General features: G+C 42.2%; 1 protein-coding gene and 1 pseudogene across 2 annotated transcripts in view; both read left to right on the top strand.

The window, feature by feature from the left end:
* Positions 1-2066, top strand: part of LGSN (lengsin, lens protein with glutamine synthetase domain) — a 28451-nt gene extending 26385 nt beyond the window's left edge. The window contains exons 4-5 of one of the 2 annotated variants that reach the window (XM_072965460.1): positions 648-846; positions 1268-1847. In XM_072965460.1, coding sequence (XP_072821561.1) covers positions 648-846; positions 1268-1365 — 297 coding nt within the window. In that variant the 3' untranslated portion in view covers positions 1366-1847. Of the gene's footprint in view, positions 1-647 lie in introns of both variants that reach the window. The other variant, XM_031674863.2, reaches the window with a different exon arrangement.
* The window catches only part of LOC116279086 (otoferlin-like), a 445501-nt pseudogene that overhangs the window by 252603 nt on the left and 171840 nt on the right, over positions 1-21058 (top strand).

Genomic DNA, 21058 nt, shown 5'->3' with positions numbered 1-21058 from the left:
GATGTTAAACATCTTTTTCTCATTAGGAAGGCTCTCCTACTGCTCCCCCTCCTCTATTTAAAAACATTTTTTAAAATTTATTTATTTTTAATTCAGTTATAATCAGTTTACAATGTTATGTCAATTTCTGGCATACAGCACAATTTTTCAGTCATACATAAGTATACATATATTCATTTTCATACTCTTTTTTACTGTGAGCTACTACAAGATCTTGAATATATTTCCCCGAGCTATACAGTATAAACTTGTTTATCTATTCTATATATACCTGTCAGTATCTTTAAATCTCAAACTCCCAGCCTGTCCCTTCCCTCTTCCCTCCCCCTGGTCACTACAAGTTTGTATTCTATGCCTGTGAGTCTGTATCTGTTTTGTATTTAAGTTCATTTGTCTTCTTTTTTTTTTTGATTCCACATTTGAGTGATCTCATATGGTATTTTTCTTTCTCTTTCCGGCTTCCTTCACTTAGAATGACATTCTCTGGGGACATCCATGTTGCTGCAAATGGCATTATGTTGTCATTTTTATGACTGAATAGTATTCCATTGTGTAAATTTAGTACAACTTCTTTATCCAGTCAACCTCCTCCATCTCTTTGTTTTCACATTTCAAAACCTGATTGCTCTATTCTTTAACTTCTTTAGGAAAAAGTGATCCATGGTGTTTACATGCCACGAGGTTATCTTGAATTGATACCAAGTCCTAAGGACAATGAAGTAGATCACATAAGAGCAACATGTTTTAACAGTGACATAGTCCTGATGCCAGAGTTATCGACCTTTAGAGTTTTGCCATGGGCAGAGAGAACGGCAAGGGTGATATGTGACACGTTCACTGTGACTGGCGAGCCTCTGCTGACCTCTCCAAGGCATATTGCAAAGAGGCAGCTGAGCCAGCTGCAGGACTTTGGTTTTTCCCTGTTCTCTGCCTTCATCTATGATTTTTGCATTTTTGGTGTGCCTGAAATTATCAATTCCAAGACCATATCTCTTCCTGCTTCCACACTGCTGAATAATCATGACCAGCCCTTCATTCAGGAACTTGTTGATGGTTTGTATCACACTGGAGCCAATGTTGAGAGCTTTTCCTCCTCTACCAGACCGGGCCAGATGGAAATCTGTTTTCTGCCGGAATTTGGCATCAGTTCAGCTGATAACGCATTTACCCTCAGAACAGGTGTCAAAGAGGTGGCAAGGAAATACAATTACATCGCCAGCTTTTTCATTGAGACTGGATTCTGCAACTCAGGAATTTTGTCTCATAGTCTCTGGGATCTTGATGGGAAGAAAAACATGTTCTGTAGCAGTTCTGGGATTGAGCAGCTCACGATCACGGGGGAGAAATGGTTGGCAGGACTCTTGAAGCACTCAGCTGCTCTCAGCTGCTTGATGGCTCCCGCTGTCAGCTGTCGGAAGCGCTATTCCAAGGAGAGTAGAGAGCAGAAGGAGAGTGTGCCCACCACGTGGGGGTACAACGACAACAGCTGTGCTTTTAATATCAAGTGTCATGGTGAGAAGGGCACCAGGATAGAAAACAAACTGGGCTCAGCCACGGCAAATCCTTACCTCGTGCTGGCCGCCACTGTTGCTGCAGGCTTGGACGGACTTCAGAGCACTGATGGTGTGTTCGCTGGTCCAGAGGACAGCACAGACCTCCATCAACCAAAACCTTCTGAGATCCCTTTGAAACTGGAAGATGCCCTCATGGCCCTGGAGGAAGATCAATGCCTGAGACAGGCTCTAGGAGAAACTTTTATTCGGTATTTTGTTGCCATGAAGAAATATGAGTTGGAAAATGAAGAAACAGATGCTGAGAGAAATAAATTCTTAGAGTACTTTATTTAGAGTGGAGACATTAACCATTCCTTTAGCAATGTGATAGTGACTTACCTAGCTGATCTACTGGAAAGAAAATACTGGATTTTTGTAACAACAAGACTACACATACACGCTCTCTTTTTAGTCCCCATGGAATATTTAACAGATGAAGTGGGGCTGCTGAGCGGATTCTGATGACAGAAACAAACAATAAAGTTGTGGTGCAGCTGTGATGTGCAAACTTAACCAGGTCTTGTCGGTCAGTGGTCATTGCCTCGCGTATATCGGCCTAGACAGAAATATTCAGGTTTGGGGGGGGGCAATAAATATATTCACATAATAAAAAGGCTTAAGAATTAGAAAATTTTAAATGACTGAAAAAAGAAGCTGAAGAAATAATTTCAATTATACACATAGGGTGTGAGTGTCAGGGAAAAAATACTTGCTAATATCATCTCACTAATTAAGGCATATTGAGGATCTATTTTGCAATTACCATTGCATTCTTTCTAAATGAGTTAAATAGCTTTAACAAAAATATATCATGATGACAAGTTAGCAGAAGTTTCCACATATGTCTCTTCTTATTCCTGAAAGGCCTAACAACTTCAAGGAATGATGTCTGCAAGAAACAAATCCACAAGAAATAGACTTTGAGCTGGGAACAATAAGGTCAAATATTTAAAGTAGTGAAAATGTTTAAACAGTGTCTCACATGGAAACCCAATCCATGAAACCCAGAGTCAGTGGGTACGCAGAGGGTGCGTGGGCGCTCTGCTTCGCTCTCTCAGACTGGAGATTTCAAAGATACCTTTCGTGCTTTGCGGGGTGTGAGGACAAATATCTTGATAGCCAGGGCAATGTTTCCAGCTAAAATGGTACTTAAATTACTGATTCTCCTGCCCACAGAGGTTGATATCTCTCCAGAGAATGTTAAATGTCCCAGATGTTTGAATGAGACAATATTGTAACTATCAGGAAAGTTTAGCTTCTTTGGGGGAGGAAATTCAAAATCCACTTACTGGTAAATGAAAACCCTATTCCAATGCTTAGGAGCAAATAGGAGATTCTACGTTCGATTAAGATGGACTGTAGTCTAAATTTAGACAGCAAACACACACACACACACAGAAGATCAGAATGTGGCTCACATCCTCCTGTTCAAATCCAGAGTACTCAGGAGCTTTACTAGTGAAAGTCAGCCTGTCCTCTGCTAATTGCTCCCCGCTCTTTCCTCTGAGCAGCAGAAGTGTGTTTGGATATGTAAGGATAGGACTTTTGAGTGAATTAAGATGTAGAGAGAAAGGAGCATGGGGTGGGTGGAACAGGAAAGGAGTCTACACTGACACTGCTGAGAATGAGACCCCGGGAAGGAGCCTGGGGACGAGCTTGCCGCTTATCTTCCCGTCTTCACTCTCTCCTCTGTTCTCAGTGATGACAGGGAAATGTCTCAGCTGGGAACACACCATAAAAAAATAAAATGACAGTTCTGAGTTTTCATTGTGGCTGAGTGTGGTCGCGGTATTGGGTTCAGGCCAAAGAAATGTGAAATGTTGTATGGAAGCTCTGGGAAACTTCCTTAAACTAGGGGTTCTCTGTTCCCTGTCCTTTCCCCATCTTTCTGTCTTTACCCTCCCTGCTAGCTGACCTACAGGTACTGTGGCTGGCGTGATGCCCCTTTGGGAATGGACTCACACAAAGGGTAGAAACAGGCAGAAGCTCTGCTTTGTGGAGCAGAGCATGGTTTGCCTACATTCGGAGTCTTACTACCACCTCCTTTAAGGACAGTGGTTTGGGCTTTGTTAACTCTCCTTTCTTGCTTGCATGTGTGTGTGTGTGTGTGTGTGTGTGTATGACATTTGAGGGATTCTGAGATGAATGAATAATGATAAAAGAACCAGTGAAAAACCACTTCCTCAACCTTCCTACTTCTAAAGAGAATCTGAATTAGAGGGGTTCACACATGCAAAAAAAAATGTATTGTCACCCACCCTGCCAGAGCTGTGTAGACCTACAAAAAATACTGTTGCCCATCCTCCAGCTCCACAAGGATCAGGTCAGCAGCCACTGCAATCACCAACCTACAGCGCCTCCTGAAAGGAACTCAGGATGAAAACCAGGATGAGGCACCGTGGGCTTTGGAAATACAGGCTTTAAGTAGTTAGACGTGTATCCCAGGAAGAGTTTTAGTGAACCCAGATTCTTGCATCTTCCCATACACAGAAAAGCCCTAAAATCATTAGTCACCCTGTTCATTGTGGCCAGCAGAAGTCTTCTGCTGAGATGCATGCTTGGCTGCACATATTCCTTAGCCAAAAATCATGTATATACTGACTCCTCCCCTACTGCTTGAGAGCAGCGGTGTGAGAGGCTAGCTCCCAGACTATAGTCTTCAGTAAGACCCTAGAAAACTTAAACTCACAGCTCTCAACCTTGTGCATTTTTCTTTCAGTCAGCCAACGTCTTCCATGGTTCATGGGGCTTCGTGAAACATGTCTAGTGCTTTGGCTTGCTTTTACCACAGTGGGTAACAGATGCTATAGAGCTCTGCTAATCAAAGGTGTTTGTTGCCTTTATTTTTTTCCTTGTACATTATATTAGCATAATTTTAAAATATATAATAGTCAGGAAGGCAGTTTACAGAAATCATGTAACTGGGAACATTATCTTTAATGTTCAGTATACAGTAGTGAGTTGACAGAAAATACTCAGCCATGTGTTACCAATCAGCTTATAACATAAGTTGGCTTGTCAGTCTTCACGGAGATTCTGCTTTGGTGTGTGCTGGTGTATATGTTTTTCTTTTTAAAGCAAACCAAAAATAAACATTGGCTAAGAGAGTTCAGAGCTAAGGAAAAAATGGAGTAGGCATAAAAGTTCAATTGTCTGTCTCTTTTGTGATCATCTGTAAAAGGCTTTATATTTTTGAGGAGACTTTCTCATATTTCCACCTTCCTAGTCTAGATAAGAGGGCCAGACAGTCATTCAACAGCATTTATTAGACAGCTTTTATGTGATAAGCCTTCTGCTGGGGCTCATAGTACTAGAAGAGATCAAGACAAAGATGAGCAGACAATGAATGGGCTTTGGATCTGTGTATCTTAAGCTGAACAAAAAGAATTTTTTGTAGCCCTAATACTGAAAATAACTACTTAGAAGTCTGCTTTGTGACTTGAAAGGGGTGTTTTACAAATTTCTTCATGAAATTTCACCCTTATTTTCATTTACTGTAATTGTTCTAATCAAAGATTAGGGGGAAATGTGATTACTAAATTTAAAGCTGGCTATTAAATGAGTATACATAAGAAATGTAAATTAAAGACTATAATGTTTTGAGACTAGAGAAGAAAATATTAGTATCATAGTGAGAAGTTTCCATTTTCCAGAACAATTTACAATTCAAAATTTCATTTTATAGTAATTGAATAACAATGAAGCATGAAAGGATAATTTGAAGGCAATGAAAGATTTAAGAATCTTAATATAAATGTAAATTGAGAGCACACAGCAAAGTCTGAACTTATCAGCAACACACAACAGTCTATTGACTTATCTTCAGTCACTCGTTTAACAAAACAGCCTACCAATGTGTTTGTGATACAAGTATTATGGGGCAACACATTTAATCTTGGGTTTCCAATTGCAGATGGTAAAACCTGTATCTCTGAGCATCGCCTGTGTCCACCGTGCCTGGCATCTTCTCTGTTAAAGCTCTTCTTACGTTGCCTGTAATTAGTAGATTACATGACAGATTTTCTAGTTAGGATGTGAATTCCAAGAATGAAGAGCACAGGTCTGGTTCATATTTATATTTTTTTTTATTCTTTGTAGATGTTCCAGAATTCAGTAACTATTTAGCCAATCAATCAATTGACTGTTCAGTCAACTCATATGTTATAAACATAACACAGTTCTATCTTTGTACAGTATGGTACTGTCACACACATGCACATACCCAGAGGGAGTGAGAAATAGAGATGGGGACAGCTAAGTGAATCAGTGATTCGTGGTTTGTTATTGGCCCTAAAATTTCTGCCATTAAACTTCTTCAGATTCCTCTGTTTCTAGAAACTCATGAGTAAACCCAATTTGACCAGCTCAATGGGGAATCATAAAAAAACAGAGCTTAGCATGGATTGGTCATGACTTTTGGCCATAGGGAACCCTTCAATGGCTTTCTTATGTTTGTGAAATTCCCCTCCTTTTGTCTCCTGTCTTCCAAGGTAGAGTCAGAACCTCACCTTTCCAGTTTCTCTTGCAATTATGGTACAAAGACTGCCAATTAGATGCAATTATTCAACCTTAGTGCCCTCCACTCTGGGTAAGCCTGAGGGAGGCAGCACTGACAAGAGTCCCATTGGCAGCATCCTGGGGCCCTGGAGGTACTGTTGCCACCGGGAGTGGCTGAGGGCCTCTCTGGAGCGGTCAGGGGAAGCTTCCAAACCTAATTTTCTGACCCTTCCAGATTTTGTGATTTAGCTTATATCCTTGAATACATTCTTTTTCTGCTTAAACTAGCTAGAATTTGCAAAAAGTAATCATGACTGAAAACAGTTTATAAAAGGATGCGCAAAGAGCAAGATACTTTGATGAGGGGGAAGGAGGGGAGAAAGGCAGGGAGTTCTCTTTAATCAAAAGAACAGGAATGATTGTATTAGATGTAGATTTATACAGGCTTATGAAGCTCCTTGTACAGAGCATACCTCCTGCTGGTGCTTTCTCACCCACTGCCTTATTTGATGCTCTCTACAATTTCATGAGAATGTTATGCCCATTATTTTAATAGGAAGAGATGTAAGTCTCAGAGAAGTTAAGTATGGAGAAAATTGGGACCTGAATTCAGGCCCCACTTTTTGAGACTCATGGTCCCTGAGCTGAGCTCCAAAACACCATTCACTACAGAGTTCCAGCCAAGTCACTGAAAAGGACGCTGCAGGTTATATTTCAACTTTAAGGCTTCTGGGAACCAACAAGTTAGGTGCTTTTGTTAGATGGCTAAATAATTGTATCTTTTCTTTTTGGTTATTTAAGGTAGTATCACTGAGTTTTAGTCAACCTGTTTGATTACAAACAAATCTCGGCAAACCAGATGTGCGATTGTGCAGGTAACAGCTCTCTGCCAGCAACTCTACCCAGGCCAGGAAATCTCATCAAAAAGGAATGCCATGCTCTCTCAGTATTTATATTACATTCAGAACTTTTCTCAGAGAAGAATAGTAATTCAAGCCAGGAACAGTTTTACAATTTTTTGAACATAAAAATACCTGGTTGAAATCCCTAACGGTCTTTGGAATTTAAACTGAAATTATTTTGTCCCACCTTCAGAAATCTTCTCTGGCAAGAAGTAGTCTTGTATTCACTGAGAGCACAAAAGATTTGCCACTCCTCTGTGGTGCTGAAGGAATAACACATAAGAAAGTGTACTGATTTTTTTTTAAAAAAGCAACTTACCTGAAGGGAGAAAGTGTAAATTAAAGTGAAAAGGGAATCAGCTGAGAACCTGGCACACAATGAAACAGTTTTTTCTTTTCCTTTTTTTTTTTAAGAGTTTTTCCTTTTAAGATCAGTATTATCAGCTGATTCATTACTAATCATCAGGAGAATTCATATCAAAACCACAATGAGATGTCACCTCACCCTTGTCAGAATGGTTATTATCAAAAAGACAAATTATAAGTGTTGGCAAGGATGTGAGAAAAGGGAAACTTCATGCATGCAGTGTAAGTGGGAAGGTAAATTGGTGCAGTCACTGTGGAAAACAGGTTGGAGAGTCCTCACGAAATTAAGAACTACCATATTATCCAGCAATTCCACTCCTGTATTCATCCAAAGAAAACAAAAACACGAATTTGGAAAGATATATACACCCCTATGTTCACTGCAGCATTATTTGCAAAAGCCAAGATATGGAAGCAACCTAAATGCCCATTGATAAATAAATAGATAAAGAAGATGTGGCATATATATACAACAGGATATTACTCAGACAAAGAAAAGAATTAAATCTTGTCATTTGTGATGACATAGATGGACCTGGTGGGCATCATGCTAAGTGAAATAAATCAGACAAGACAAATATTGTATGGTTAAATTTCTATGTGAAATATAACAAAACAAAACAAATCTACAAACATAACTAAACAGAAACAGAGTCATAGATACAGAAAACAAACAGGTGATTGCCAAAGGTGAGGAGGCGTGGGAGGAGGAGAGAAATAGGCGAGGGGGATTAAGAGATACAAACTTCCAGTTGCAGAATAATTGAGTCATGAGTATGAAATGTACAGTGTGGGACATATAGCAATACCTGCATCATACCTTTGTGTGGTGACATAACGTAACTGTACTTATCATGATGATCATTTAAAAATGCATGAAAGTACTGAATCACTATGTTGTGTACCAAGAACTAAAATAGTGTTGTAGGTCAATTATACTTCAAAATAAACAATGTATTAAAAATAGTAACAACAGAAATGATTTCCAATCACCTGACTTACATTTGAATATATTTAGGCTGGCAGATATTAAGTACAGGCTCAATATTAGAGGGGAGAGGAGAGAGGAGGATTGGAAGAATAAAGCATTAGTATTACTAATACTGAAGGGTATATTCAAAAGCCATTAGAAATAGGAAACCATGGAAATATTAGTTGCATTATGTGATGCCTGAAATTAATGTAGGTTTTTAAAATTCTGGATTACTCTACGATGCATTTTGGAATAAAACATCTGAAAGTGACTAAAGAAGAAATGTTTAGTATTTAATAAACTATGAAACAAATGATTTAAAATATCTAGTTCTAATTTGTTACTTATTTGAAGGTTTATGGAAATGAATCAGACTATGTAAAACCTCCAAAATATACAAATTAAATAAATCTTACAAAGTGCTAAATTTCTTTCTGAGACCATCAGGAAACACGTGCCAAGTAAATTTTTATGAGGTAATCAGAAATTATTATTCCTTAGTGTCTAAAGTAAAAAAGAATGATCAGATTTATTTTTACGTTTACAAGTGCTTTTTGTTTTTATTTATTTTTCTTTTTTAATTGAAGTATAGTCAGTAACAATGTGTCAGTTTCTGGTGCACAGCACAATGTCTTAGTCATGCTTAAACATACATATATTCATTTTCTTATTCTTTTTCATTAAAAGTTATTACAATATATAGAATATACTTCCCTGTGCTATACAGAAGAAATTCATTTTTTTAATCTATTTATATATATATATAGTGGCTAACAATTGCAAATCTCAAACTCCCAAATTATCCTTTCCCACCCTTCTTTCCCTTGGAAACCATAAAATTGTTTATAATGTCTGTGAGTCTGTGTTTTGGAGATGAGTTCATTACTGTCCTCTTTTTATCTTTTTTGTTTTAGATTCCATATATGAGTGATACCATGTGGTATTTTTCTTTCTCTTTCTGGCTTACTTCACTTAGAATGACGATCTCTAGGTCCATCCATGTTGCTGCAAATGGCATCATTTTATTATTTTTTATGGCTGAGTAGTATTCTGTTGTATAAATATACGGCAACTTTTTTATCCAATCATCTGTGAATGGACATTTAGTTTGCTTCTATGCCTTGGCTCTTGTATGTAGTGCTGCTATGAACATTTGGGTGCATGTATCTTTTCAAATTAGAGTTCCCTCCAGGTATATGCCCAAGAGTAAAATTGCGGGATCATATGCTAAGTCTATTTTTAGTTTTTTGAGGAATCTCCATACTGTTTTCCATAGTGGCTACACTAAACTACATTCCCACCAGCAGTGTAGGAGGGTTCCCTTTTCTCCACACCCTCTCCAGGATTTATCATTTGTGGACTTTTGAATGATGGCCCTTCTGATTGGTGTGAGGTGATACCTCATTGTAGTTTTGACTTGCATTTCTCTGATAGTTAGGAATATTGAGCATTTTTTCATGTGCCTACTGGTCATTCATATGTCTTCATTGGGAAATTGCTTGTTTAGGTCTTCTGCCCATTTTTGGATTGGGTTGTTTGTTTTTTTGTTACTAAGTTTTATAAGGTGTTTATATATTCTGGAAATTACTCCTTTGTCAGTTGCATAATTTGCAAATATTTTCTCCCATTCTGAATGTTGTTGTTTTGTTTTACTTATGGTTTCCTTTGCTGTGCAAAAGCTTGTAAGTTTAATTAGGTCCCATTTGTTTATTCTTGCTTTTATTTCTATTGCTTGGGTAAACTGCCCAAGGAGAACATTGCTGACAGGTATGTGAGATAATGTTCTGCCTATATTTTCTTCTAGAAATTTTATTGTGTCTTGTCTTAAGTTTAAGTCTTTAAGCCATTTTGACTTCAGTTTTGTGTATGGTGTGAAGGAGTATTCTAGCTTCACTGATTTACATGCAGCTGTCCAGTTTTCCCAACACCATGTGCTGAAGAGACTGTCTTTATTCCACTGGATATTCTTGCCTCTTCTGTCAAAGATTAATTGGCCAAAACTTTGTGGATTCATTTCTGGGCTCTCTGTTTGGTTCCATTGATCCATTATGTCTGTTTTTGTATCAGTACCATACTGTTTTGATTACTTAGCTCTATAGTATTGTCTGAAGTCTGGGAGGGTTATTCCTTCAGCTTTGTTCTTTTTCTTCAGTAATGCTTTGGCAATTCTGGGTCTTTTGTGATTCCACACAAATTTTATTATGATTTGTTCTAGTTTGGTGAAATATGTCCTGGGTAATTTGATGGGGATTGCATTAAATCTGTAGATTGCCTTGGGCAGTGTGACCATTTTAACAAAATTGATTCTTCCAACCCAGGAGCATGGGATATCTTTCCATTTTATTAAGTCTTCTCTAACTTCCTTAATCAGTGTCTTGTAGTTCTCCATGTATAAAGTCTTTCACCTCCTTGGTTAGATTTATTCCTAGATATCTTATTATTTTGGGTGCTATTTTAAAAGGGACTGTTTCTTTACTTTATCTTCCTGTTGATTCATCATTAGTGTGAAGAAATGCAATTGATTTTTGTACATTAATCTTGTATCCTGATACCTTGCTGAATTCTTCGATTATTTCTAGTAGTTTTTGTGTGGACCTTTTAGGGTTTTCTATATACAGTATCATGTCATCTGCAAATAGTGACAATTTTACCTCTTCTTTTCCAATCTGGATCCCTTTTGTTTCTTTTTCTTGCCTGATTGCTGTGGCTAAGACTTCCAGGACAATGTTGAATAGAAGTGGTGAGAGTGAACAAGATTTTAGTTGGAAGGTTTTCAGTTTTTCACTGTTGAGTACTGTGCTGGCTGTAGGTTTGTCATGAATAGCTTTTATTATGTTGAGATATGTTTCCTCTATACCCGCTTTGGTGAGAGTTTTTATCATAAATGGGTATTGAATTTTATCAAAAGCTTTTTCTGCAACTATTGAGGTGATCATATGGTTTTTATTTTTTAATTTGTTAATGTGGACTATACTATAGAGTTACAGTAATCAAAGTAGTATGGTACTGGCACAGAAACAGACACATGGATCAGTGAGTGGAACAGGATAGAAAGTCAAGAAATATACCCATGCACTTATGATCAATTAATTTACAACAGTGGGGGCAAGAACATATAATGGGGACAAGACAGTCTCTTCAATAAGTGGTGCTCGAAAAACTGGACAGGTACTTGTAAAAGACTGAAATTAGAACATTTTCTAACACCATATATAAAAATAAACTCAAAATGGATTAAAGACCTAAATAAGAGACTATGAAACTCCTAGAGGAAAACATGGGGAGAACAGTCTTTGACATAAATCACAGCAATATTTTTTTGAACCAACTCCTGGAGGAATGGAAATAAAAGCAAAATGATCAAATAGGATCTAATTAAACCTAAAAGTTTTGCACAGCTAAAGATGCCATCAACAAAACAAAAAGACAACTTATAGAATGGGAGAAAATATTTGCAAATAATGTGACTGACAAGCAGCTATTTTCCAAAATATACAAAGAGCTCATAGAGCTTAATATAAAAAACAAGCAACCCAATGAAAAAATGGGAGGAAGACCCAAGAAGATAGACAGCTCTACAAAAAAGACATCCATATGGCCAAAAAACACATGGAAAGATGCTCATCACCACTAATTGTTAGAGAAATGTAAAACAAAACTACAGTGAAGTAGCATCTTACACCAGTCAGAATGGCCATTATTAAAAATTCCACAGAGGATAAATGCTGGAGAGACTGTGGAGAAAAATGAATCCTCCTACACTGTTGGTGGGAGTGTAAATTGGTGCAGCCAGTATGGAGAACAGTAAGTAGATTCCTCAAAAAACTAAAAGTAGACTTACCATATGATCCAACAATCCCACTCCTGGGCATAGATCTGGAGGAAAATAGATTTCAAAAAGACACATGCACCCCAGTGTTCACAGCAGCACTACATACAATAGCCAAGACATGGAAACAACCCAAATGTCCATCGACAGTTGACTGGATAAAGAAGATGTGGTGTATATATACAGATACACATATACATATACATACACACAATGGAATATTACTCAACATTTAAAAAGGATAAAATAATGCCATTTTCAGCAACATAGATGGACCTGGAGATAGTCATTCTAAGTGAAGTAAGTCAGAAAGAGAAAGAAAAATACCATATGATATCACTTATATGGGGAATCTAAGAAAAAAGGACAGAAATGAACTTTACCTACAGAACAGAAACAGACTCACAGACATAGAGAACAAACTTATGGTTACCAGGAAGTAGGGGACGGTGGGAAGAAATAAATTGGGAATTCAAAGTTTGCACCTCTTGGGAAGTGATGGAAATGCTAGTTATCTTGATTGTGGTGGTGGTTTTGTTGATGTATACATCTATCAAAATTCATCAAATTGTACATTTGCTATATGTGTAGTTTACCATATAGGAATCATACCACAATAAAGGTGTTAAAAATAAAAATAATAACTTATGGTAATAAATATAAAAAGAAAAACCCTAAGTGAATGTGACTGGGAACAAATCTTTACATGCAGTCGGAAGGTAGTACACCTTTCCTTGTTTGGAAGCTGGGCACTTTGCAGCTGCGCAGCAGCATTAAGAACAGCAGTGTCACAAGTCTGTTATACAATTCACTGTAAGTATGACTTGCTGTGTATAACTTCCTTTCACAGAAAGAATACGGTGTCCAAAATTACCTTCATGTAGCTTTAAGAAATTTCTATTAAAAACTAGAGGGAAAAATAGTTACCAAAGGAAAAGAAAGATGCACCTTTTACTCTTTAAAGCCTAGCCTTTTCCCTGTTTCAAGGTAGCCTTAAAAACTAGCTCTTGAGATATGTTGCACAATTCACTAGATGCATGACTTACTGAGTTTAACTTCCTTTTACTAAAAGGACACTTTTCTAGAATTTCTTTCATATCACTTGTTAGAAAAGTCTGTATCAATCTAATGGGGAACAAGTCTTTACACGAAATATTAACAAACCAGCAGCTTGAGTGTTTCTAAGGCTAAGTATATGATGTGAAAGCCGTTTTCTCACAGGGAAAGGATGTAAATATTTTCCATCCACAAGGAAATCATTTTTCCCATATTAGCTTTGTTTATAAGTTTATTACAAGCTGTATTGAAGAAATTTTAGGAACAGTGTTCTTTCTCTGTAAGTAAGGAGATGATATCCAATGTGAGATGCATGTAGTGAATTAACAGACCTGTAACTCTAGTGTTTCTAAGTCTATTTTGATTTTGAAAAACTTAACTTTAACAATGAATAGATGTCAAAGCCTTCACATTCACAGATTTAGACTTGCTCCTATATTAGATATATACAGAAGTTTGCTACCAGTGAAGGCTTGCTACTATATGACAGAAATGTTAGGCACAGAGTCGTTCTAGTGACAGAAAGTTATACACAGTGGTCATGTATGTAGCTAAGTTGTGTGACAGACCCTCAGCACTGGTGACTCTAAGCCTACATACAAGGTGTTTTAAGCACAGCATTCTAATCAAATCTATTTGAAAGCCTTAAGTCTGAATGAAACTCTTTATATATATATATATCTTACAAGTCACGTGAAAGAAATTTCAGGCACACTGTTCTTTCAGCGATAGGAATTAGGACAGTGAGTCACGCGTGTAGTGAATCATGTAACAGGCCTGTAGGAAGAGTGTTTCTAAGGTTACTTAGAAGCTTCCCAAAGCTACTTTTCTAACTGGAAAAGCATGTACTTTACTTTCCATCTGCAAGGAATGACTTCTTTCCGTATCGTTGGAAGTTATTTCCAATGAGGGATACGTGTAGTGAAGCTGTTTAACAGACCTGCAGTCCTAGTGTTGCTAAGGCTTATTTGAAGCTGCACTGTGCCCAGTGTTCTAAAAGCCAGTGGATATGAAACCCCTTCTGGCTGCATATAAAGACTTGCTCCTACAACAGGTGTATGCAGACGCTTACTACAAGCTGTGTGAAAGAAGTTCTAACAAGATGTTCTTTAGTGGAAGGTGGTTATACTCAGTGAGTGAGTCACAAGCTGAACTGTGTAAGGAGCCTGCAACTACAGCTTTCCTAAGAATACGGCAAGCTGGGTTAAGGCCAGTTTTCTCACAGTGAATGGATGTGACTTTTTGATTGCATGTAAATTCTTGTTTCATATTACATATATAAATACTTATTATAAGTCATATGAAAGAAGATTTTGGAACAGTGTTCATTTAGTGAAAGCAAGTTATATGTGTGACTCATGCATTTTTGAATTGTTTCACAGACCTTTAACACTAGTGTTTCTAAAGCTACTTAGAAGCTGAGTAAAGGCCAGAGTTCTAACAGTGAGAAATGTGAAATCCTTTTTGTCTGCGTGGAAAGGCTTGTTCCCTTATTTTATATATATATATATTATAAAGATACATCTTTTACTCTTTATACATATATACACACACATATATATACACATACATACATACAAGCTACATGAAATAATTGTTGGCACAGCGTTCCTAGTCAGTGGGAGCCCTAGGCAGTGCTGTTTAACAGACCCGCAACAGTGGTGTTGCTGAGACTCCTTCGCAGTTGCAGCACTCCCAGTGTTCCGACAGCGAATGGATGCGGAAGTCTTTCCCGCTGCACATAAACACTTGTCCCACGTAGGGCACCTACAGACGCAGTTATTAGCTAATGAAAGAAATCTGGGGACTGCAGTCTTTCAGTAAAAAGCAGTTGTGCCCACGTGTGGTCCACGCGTTGAACTGTTTAGCACTGGTGTTTCTAAGGCTCCTTAGAAGCTGGGCTCAGCCCAGGGCTTTAACAGCGTAAGGAACTGAAGCTCTTTCCACCTGCACATAAAGACTTGTTCACATATTAGATATAGAGAGAGATTTCTTACAAGTTTATGAAGGAAACTGTTGGCACAGTGTTTTTTTCAGTGAAAGGAAGTGACACCCAGTCCTTGACCCATGTCGCGAACTGTTTAACAGTCCTGTAGCACCTGTTAATTTTAATTCTAAGAGGAATGTCAGGGTCTGCACATCATTTGAATTAGCACAGGAAAAAAACACCCCACAACTTCCAGTCCGTAAATTAAACAGTTTTAATATAACAACATTCAAATCTCACTGTACTATGAAGACAATAAATATTGCCTTTCCAAATAGGTAAATGAGCCTCAGAATGAGGTGTCAGGGAGGGGGAGCTAGCTGACTTCAGGTGCTCCTGCCATGTCCCTGCCACAGTGGAGACCACGCTGCTCCTGGACACACGCTTGCTCCTGGTTTTGATGGTGGCCTGTTCGTCTTGGCCTTGAGTGTCCTGCTGCCCAGCTGTGACCGGGGCTCCAGCCAGCAGGACTGGATGTAGTTATGGGAGGGAGTGGTATCCATCACATGTCAGGTATCCCTCACAGTGTCTGCCCAGCAGCTGGAGTCTGGGTGTCCAAGTGGTCGCCAACCAGGTGTGGGGCTGACCAGGCACATGTGGGCTCAGGCTCTCTGGACTGGCTGGCAGGAAGAGTCCACCGCTGCCTTCTCCTGTCTCCTGCCTGGCCTCACCTCTCATTCTCATTGAGCCGCTCCATGTCCCAGAACCAGACACCAAATTGCTCCTTGGGCTCTAGGCTGTAATTTTCTGCAGCTACCTGGAGCAATATGATCTCTGCCATGATTTTGTATTTCTGGGACCAAAGGGAGGGAGAGGATGCAGACAGGGCCTGCGTAGTGGATGATGTAAGGGGGTGAAGAGTGAGGCAGGGGATTGGTCCTGCGTCTTTGCTCACTTGGGAACCCTTCCTCCCTACAATTTCATCCAGGCCCTACCTGTTCTCAGAGATGGAATAAAGAGCCCCTCCTCCAGGAAGCTCTCCTTGATGCCATGCCCTTTCCCTTACCCATCAGCTGGTTGGGTCTCCCACCCTTCTGTTATCAAATTCTCCCAGCAAATGTAAGATTCAGGGGATGGAGCCAAGGAGTTTTCTCCCAAGGGGTTCTTCTGATTTCCATTCTTATGCCCTCTTCCTCAGGGAGAGATACAGCTGCTCACCTTGTTCTGTTTCTGGCTGTTAATCTCATTTCCTTAGAAGACAGACAGACAGACAGACAAGAAGGAGCCCTCCAGTCAGTCCTAGCCCCCTAGGCTCACTGCCACCAGGTTTCACAAAGGGGCCAGGATGCACAGCAAACAGGGCGTGGACCTAGGCCGAGCCTTGTCCCCAGAGTGTGACATGTGGGCTGAGTCTCAGGGACCTTGTAGCACAGCCCTCTTTGCTGATTCTCCAGGAGTCTGAGCCTTCAGGCAGGAAGAGGCTAGCTGATCTCTTCCGTGTTGGTAGACATGGGGAGGCCCCCACTGCACTCTTGCCCCATGGATATCACCTGGGGCAGAGGCTGAGTCCAGGTCAGACAAAACCTCCTGCAGCTTTGCAGTCAGGAAGCTCTGCTGCTTCACCAGCCCTGGGAACTGGGGTCAGTGTCTCACACGGAGCCTCCTTTCACTCATCCCTAACACTCTCATGATGTTCCAGCCCACAGGGGTGGCTGTGAGGCTCTCCTGAGAGGAAGTTTGCCAAGTGCTGACAGCTTGGGGCTTTTTCCAAGCCTCAATCCTGGTCCCCTCTGCCTAGCTCCCAAGTTCACTCTCCTTAGATAATCCTCCATCACCGTGTCCAGCACCATCAGGTCAGTGAGGACTGTGCTAAGAGGACATCTTGTGCCATCGGGAGGGGGTGGGATGAGCCTCTGCTCTCAGGTTCCCCTGCGGACCCTCCCCTGAAAACTTCTCACCCTCAGCTCTGGGCCCCACCCCAGGGGTTCCTCATGGAGCAGTCTCGGACCCTTAATAACCTCCAAGAATACCAGACCCATAATCACCTCCAAAGGTCTGCCTTTGACAAATCATGTGGTATTTGATCATTGTCCCCTTTTCCACCCCAAAATCCATCCTGCACAAGCTCTTCCAGATCCTCCCGCTGGTCATCTTAAAGGAGGATTTCAGGCAATGTGACAACAGAAGGCAGGATGAAGGAGCAAGTCCCCTCCTGTCTAAGTTCGGAGGCCTCCAGCTGAGTGGGGGAGTTCCCTCCCCTACAGGATATTTGTCTTCTTCTGCAACCTCTTCTGTGCACGATGGAATGTCATCATCAGGGTGGCAAAGGCAGAGGGTCGTTCCTGCCAGAACTGAGGACAGCGTCACTGAAGCTGTATGCTGCTCACCCCATCTTCCCCTAGTATCCCTGACCACATACCTGGACATCTCCCAGCATGCTCTCATTCTAGCCTCACCCCACTTCCAACACTCATTCTGTACGTGGCCTTGGCCCCGCGGCCTGGCCTCCCTGAGCCCGTTTCCTCAACTGGAAAGTGTGGGAATTCCACCTGCCACACAGGTTCTCCTGGGATCTCAGTGCCATATGGCTGTCATCCTGTCAGCGCTGTTCTTGCCCTCAGCCCTGCAGGGTGGGGCAGGCACACAACCCCCACCTCCCTTTCTTCTCTTTTACCTCATTATAGCCTCATGAGGCCTGTACCAGAGGACCTGTATCCTTATGCTTCGCAGATAAGGAGACACAGGTCCAAACAGGAGCAATGAGTTGCTCAGGGGCCCACAGAGAAGAGGCTGCACCCACCTCGGAGGCCCACATGTTACGGCTTCCTTCATGCCATCCCAGCCCCACCCAGATGGAAATGCCCTGTCCTCTGGGCTCTCAAGTTGTGCCCAGGCCCCCATCTGGGTGGGGCCGTGGATGGAGCAAGATGAGGTGTCTTGAAGGCCTGGTTGAATTATCTGCCTGGAGTCTCTGCCACCCACCAAAGTCACATCACCACCTTCGCCTCCCCAGGAACTGCTCAGGGCACCCCCCTGCATAGCAGTTTCTTTTCATCCACTCATGAATGAGACACCTGAGGTGCCACCACTGACTGACAGGGTAGAGGGTGACAGCCATTTTGCTTCCTCTTCTGCGTGAAGCTTCTGAGATCCTTTGCAGGAAGGATCTACTAAGAATTCATCCACTAAGTCCCTGACACACATCTCATAAGCCGCCAGGGCACGTGTCATTACTGACTAGGCACCCAGGTAGGAATCCTGGCTCTGACCAGCGGCGACTGTACAGGGACACCGTGCACACATATCTCTCTCTGGTCCAGCCATTTGGATCCAAGGCCAGGCAGCACATTTGTAATTCCAGCCCATGGGATTCCCCTGCAGTGCCCATTCTTGGGGAAAGGGGGTGTCCTCCACTTGGAAGTGTGGTGAAGACAGAGGAGCATCAGGGCTCCCGAGGACCGACTGGGCTGGTTTAGGGAGGAAAGTTACCTCTCCCCATCCCATCCCCCCAGCGGCCTGGAGAAAGCTAAGTGCCAGCAGGATGGACCAGCATGGAAGCCAGAGACCTGCTGATTTTGCTGTCAGTCTCCCCTCCTGGAACAGCCCAGCATCACCACTGTATCTCATTACTAGGGCCTCCTGACCCACTTGTGGACAAAGCAGGTCCTTCTTCCTGTTAATCCAGAGAAGACTGGAGTTTTTCCAAGAGTCTTTAAGTGAGAAACCAAAAAAAAAAAAAAAAAAAAAAATCCTGCTCAGTCCCCTGTTCCTCTCACCTCTCCTCTTTTTTTTTTTTTTTCAGACTTTTAGCTTCGATGCTACTGTGATGAGTAGTTCTCTGTTCAGTGAGTTGTCTTTGCTACACAGCTTTTTAGATTTTTCAGGAACTCTTCTTAAGCAGAAAGGAAAGAAGAAAGGAGATGTAGAAAAATATATGAGGGGGCATTAAAATACAAACCCTTTTATTTGAGAACCTAAAAAAAAAATCAAACTGCTGGCTGAGGGTTTTCACTGGGCTCCTCTAAGACTCTGTGGGACTAAGGATGGAGCGCTCATGTTGGTCGCCGGGTGACTATTTCCATTTCCGTTGAAAAGCTCTGTTTTTGATGAGTTTGACTTTCAACTGGACATAGCTCTGTTGCTATAAAGGAGTCAACTGAAGATCTCCAATTTGGCTCAGCCCAGTATCTGACATTTAACAAAACTGATTCCAAAAGCAGTAGGACTATTGTTTTATCACCTGGGCAAGGCTTAGAGACTCGGCGCCCAAGCCCCTGTCTTTGTCCTTTGCTGCCTAGGAGGTCCCCCCTGACCTAGAAGGCAGTGACACACACAGGTCCCACATCCACCCTGGACCTCCTATAGGGAGACACTTAGCACCTGGCAGCTTTCCCCCATGTCACTTTCAGACAGTGAGCCGCAGTGCCCCGCAAGGCAGAGAGGACAGCACGCAGGAAGGAGAAGTCCAGAGGACGTGGCACTCCCGGGAAGAGACGGGAACAAGACGTGAGGTGGAAAGCTGCTGCCCTGCTTGCTCTGGCTCGTCACCCTCACTGTCTTCTCCTGCCCTGAGTGATACAGAAGTCCAGGGAGCCCAGAGAGGGCAGAGATGAGATCCAGTGAGTAAGAAAGGAGGATTTTAAAAAAATCCACAGTAAGGAAGATTTTAGCTCCATCCAGAAAATGAACCACGTGGGAATAACTAACCCACCACTGGGACATTTGGGTCAAGGTCCGCATGGCCCTGGTAGGAAGGGCTGTGCAGAGCCGTAGATCACAGACTTCAATCTCGGAGCTGATAAAAGAGAGCAGACTGTACCAAGGCTCTGGAGAGGTGACAAACCAGGCTCCCCATGGCAAACCCTGACCACCTTGACTCGGTGCTTCCTCACCCTGGCCCTGTCCTGGACTGTCTTCCTCAGGTCATCGAGGCAGGTTGGCCACCTTGCTGAACTGGGTGGTGGTGGCAGGCACAGTGGGTGCCATGTGCTCATTGCAAGGCTGGATCCCACGGGATCAGATGGAGCCCAGGGAACTGGGAGGGAGCCACCTACTTGAACAACCCCAGGGGAACAGGAGGAGTGTCACCCCATATCTGCATTCCAGTCGGGGGTCACTGGTCAGAGCTGGAGCACAGGAACCCGAGGATGTGGCCTGAGCCTTGTCTGAGTCCTTGGGCTTAGATCTCTGTCCCCTGAGAACACTCAGCACAGAAGCACCCAGGACTCAAGACTGGTGAGGAAAGGAGAAGGGTATCTTCACCCAGTTCATACTCACTAACTCCAAGCTCCTGAAGGCAACTCAGTTCTGCTCGACCCAAGGTGGCACCTTCCACCCGCGCTGGTTGCTCCTCTGCTCTGACTCCCCGGTCACATGCACGCCCCCCTGGGGCCGCTGCAACGCGGGCTTTGTTTGTAATTATATGTACACCTCAGGCGCCTAACAAGTGCTGAGGCCGCTGAGCAGATGAGCGGGTGATCCACGGCCCCAGCTGCACACAGCAAGCTCCCGTCCCCCCGCATGGCTTCCTAGCTGCTCCAGCTCATTTAATCTGCACGGCCACTCCACGCAGCAGGCCCGTTACCATCCGTCCCTGCTGGCCTCGTGCAGATCACAAGGCTTGGGCTTTGTGGAAGCTGCCCAGGCCACATGGCTGGTAAGTGGTGAGTCTAGGGTTTGGACACATTTCATAGGGATCTGGGTCAGGGAAAGACAGGCTTGGGGCAGCTGGTGGAAGAGGGGAGCCCTGCCCCAGACACGCACTGAGAACCCAGCTTCTCACCGCATCCATTGCAGCCGTCAGAGTCAACTGCTCTGCCACCAGCCTTGGAGGGAAGGCCCTGAGGTCAGGCCTCTCCTTCCTCAACCAGTTTTTTCTGGTCACATATTAGAGGCAGGGACACGCTGGGGCTGGAGCTGGCTCTGTCTCTCTTTTTGGAGCTGGAGATGGAATTC

Source organism: Vicugna pacos, chromosome 8, assembly GCF_048564905.1.
Source record: "Vicugna pacos chromosome 8, VicPac4, whole genome shotgun sequence".
NCBI lineage: Eukaryota > Metazoa > Chordata > Mammalia > Artiodactyla > Camelidae > Vicugna > Vicugna pacos.
The sequence above is the reverse complement of the archived record's forward strand: the minus strand, read 5'-3'. Positions and strand labels throughout refer to the sequence as shown.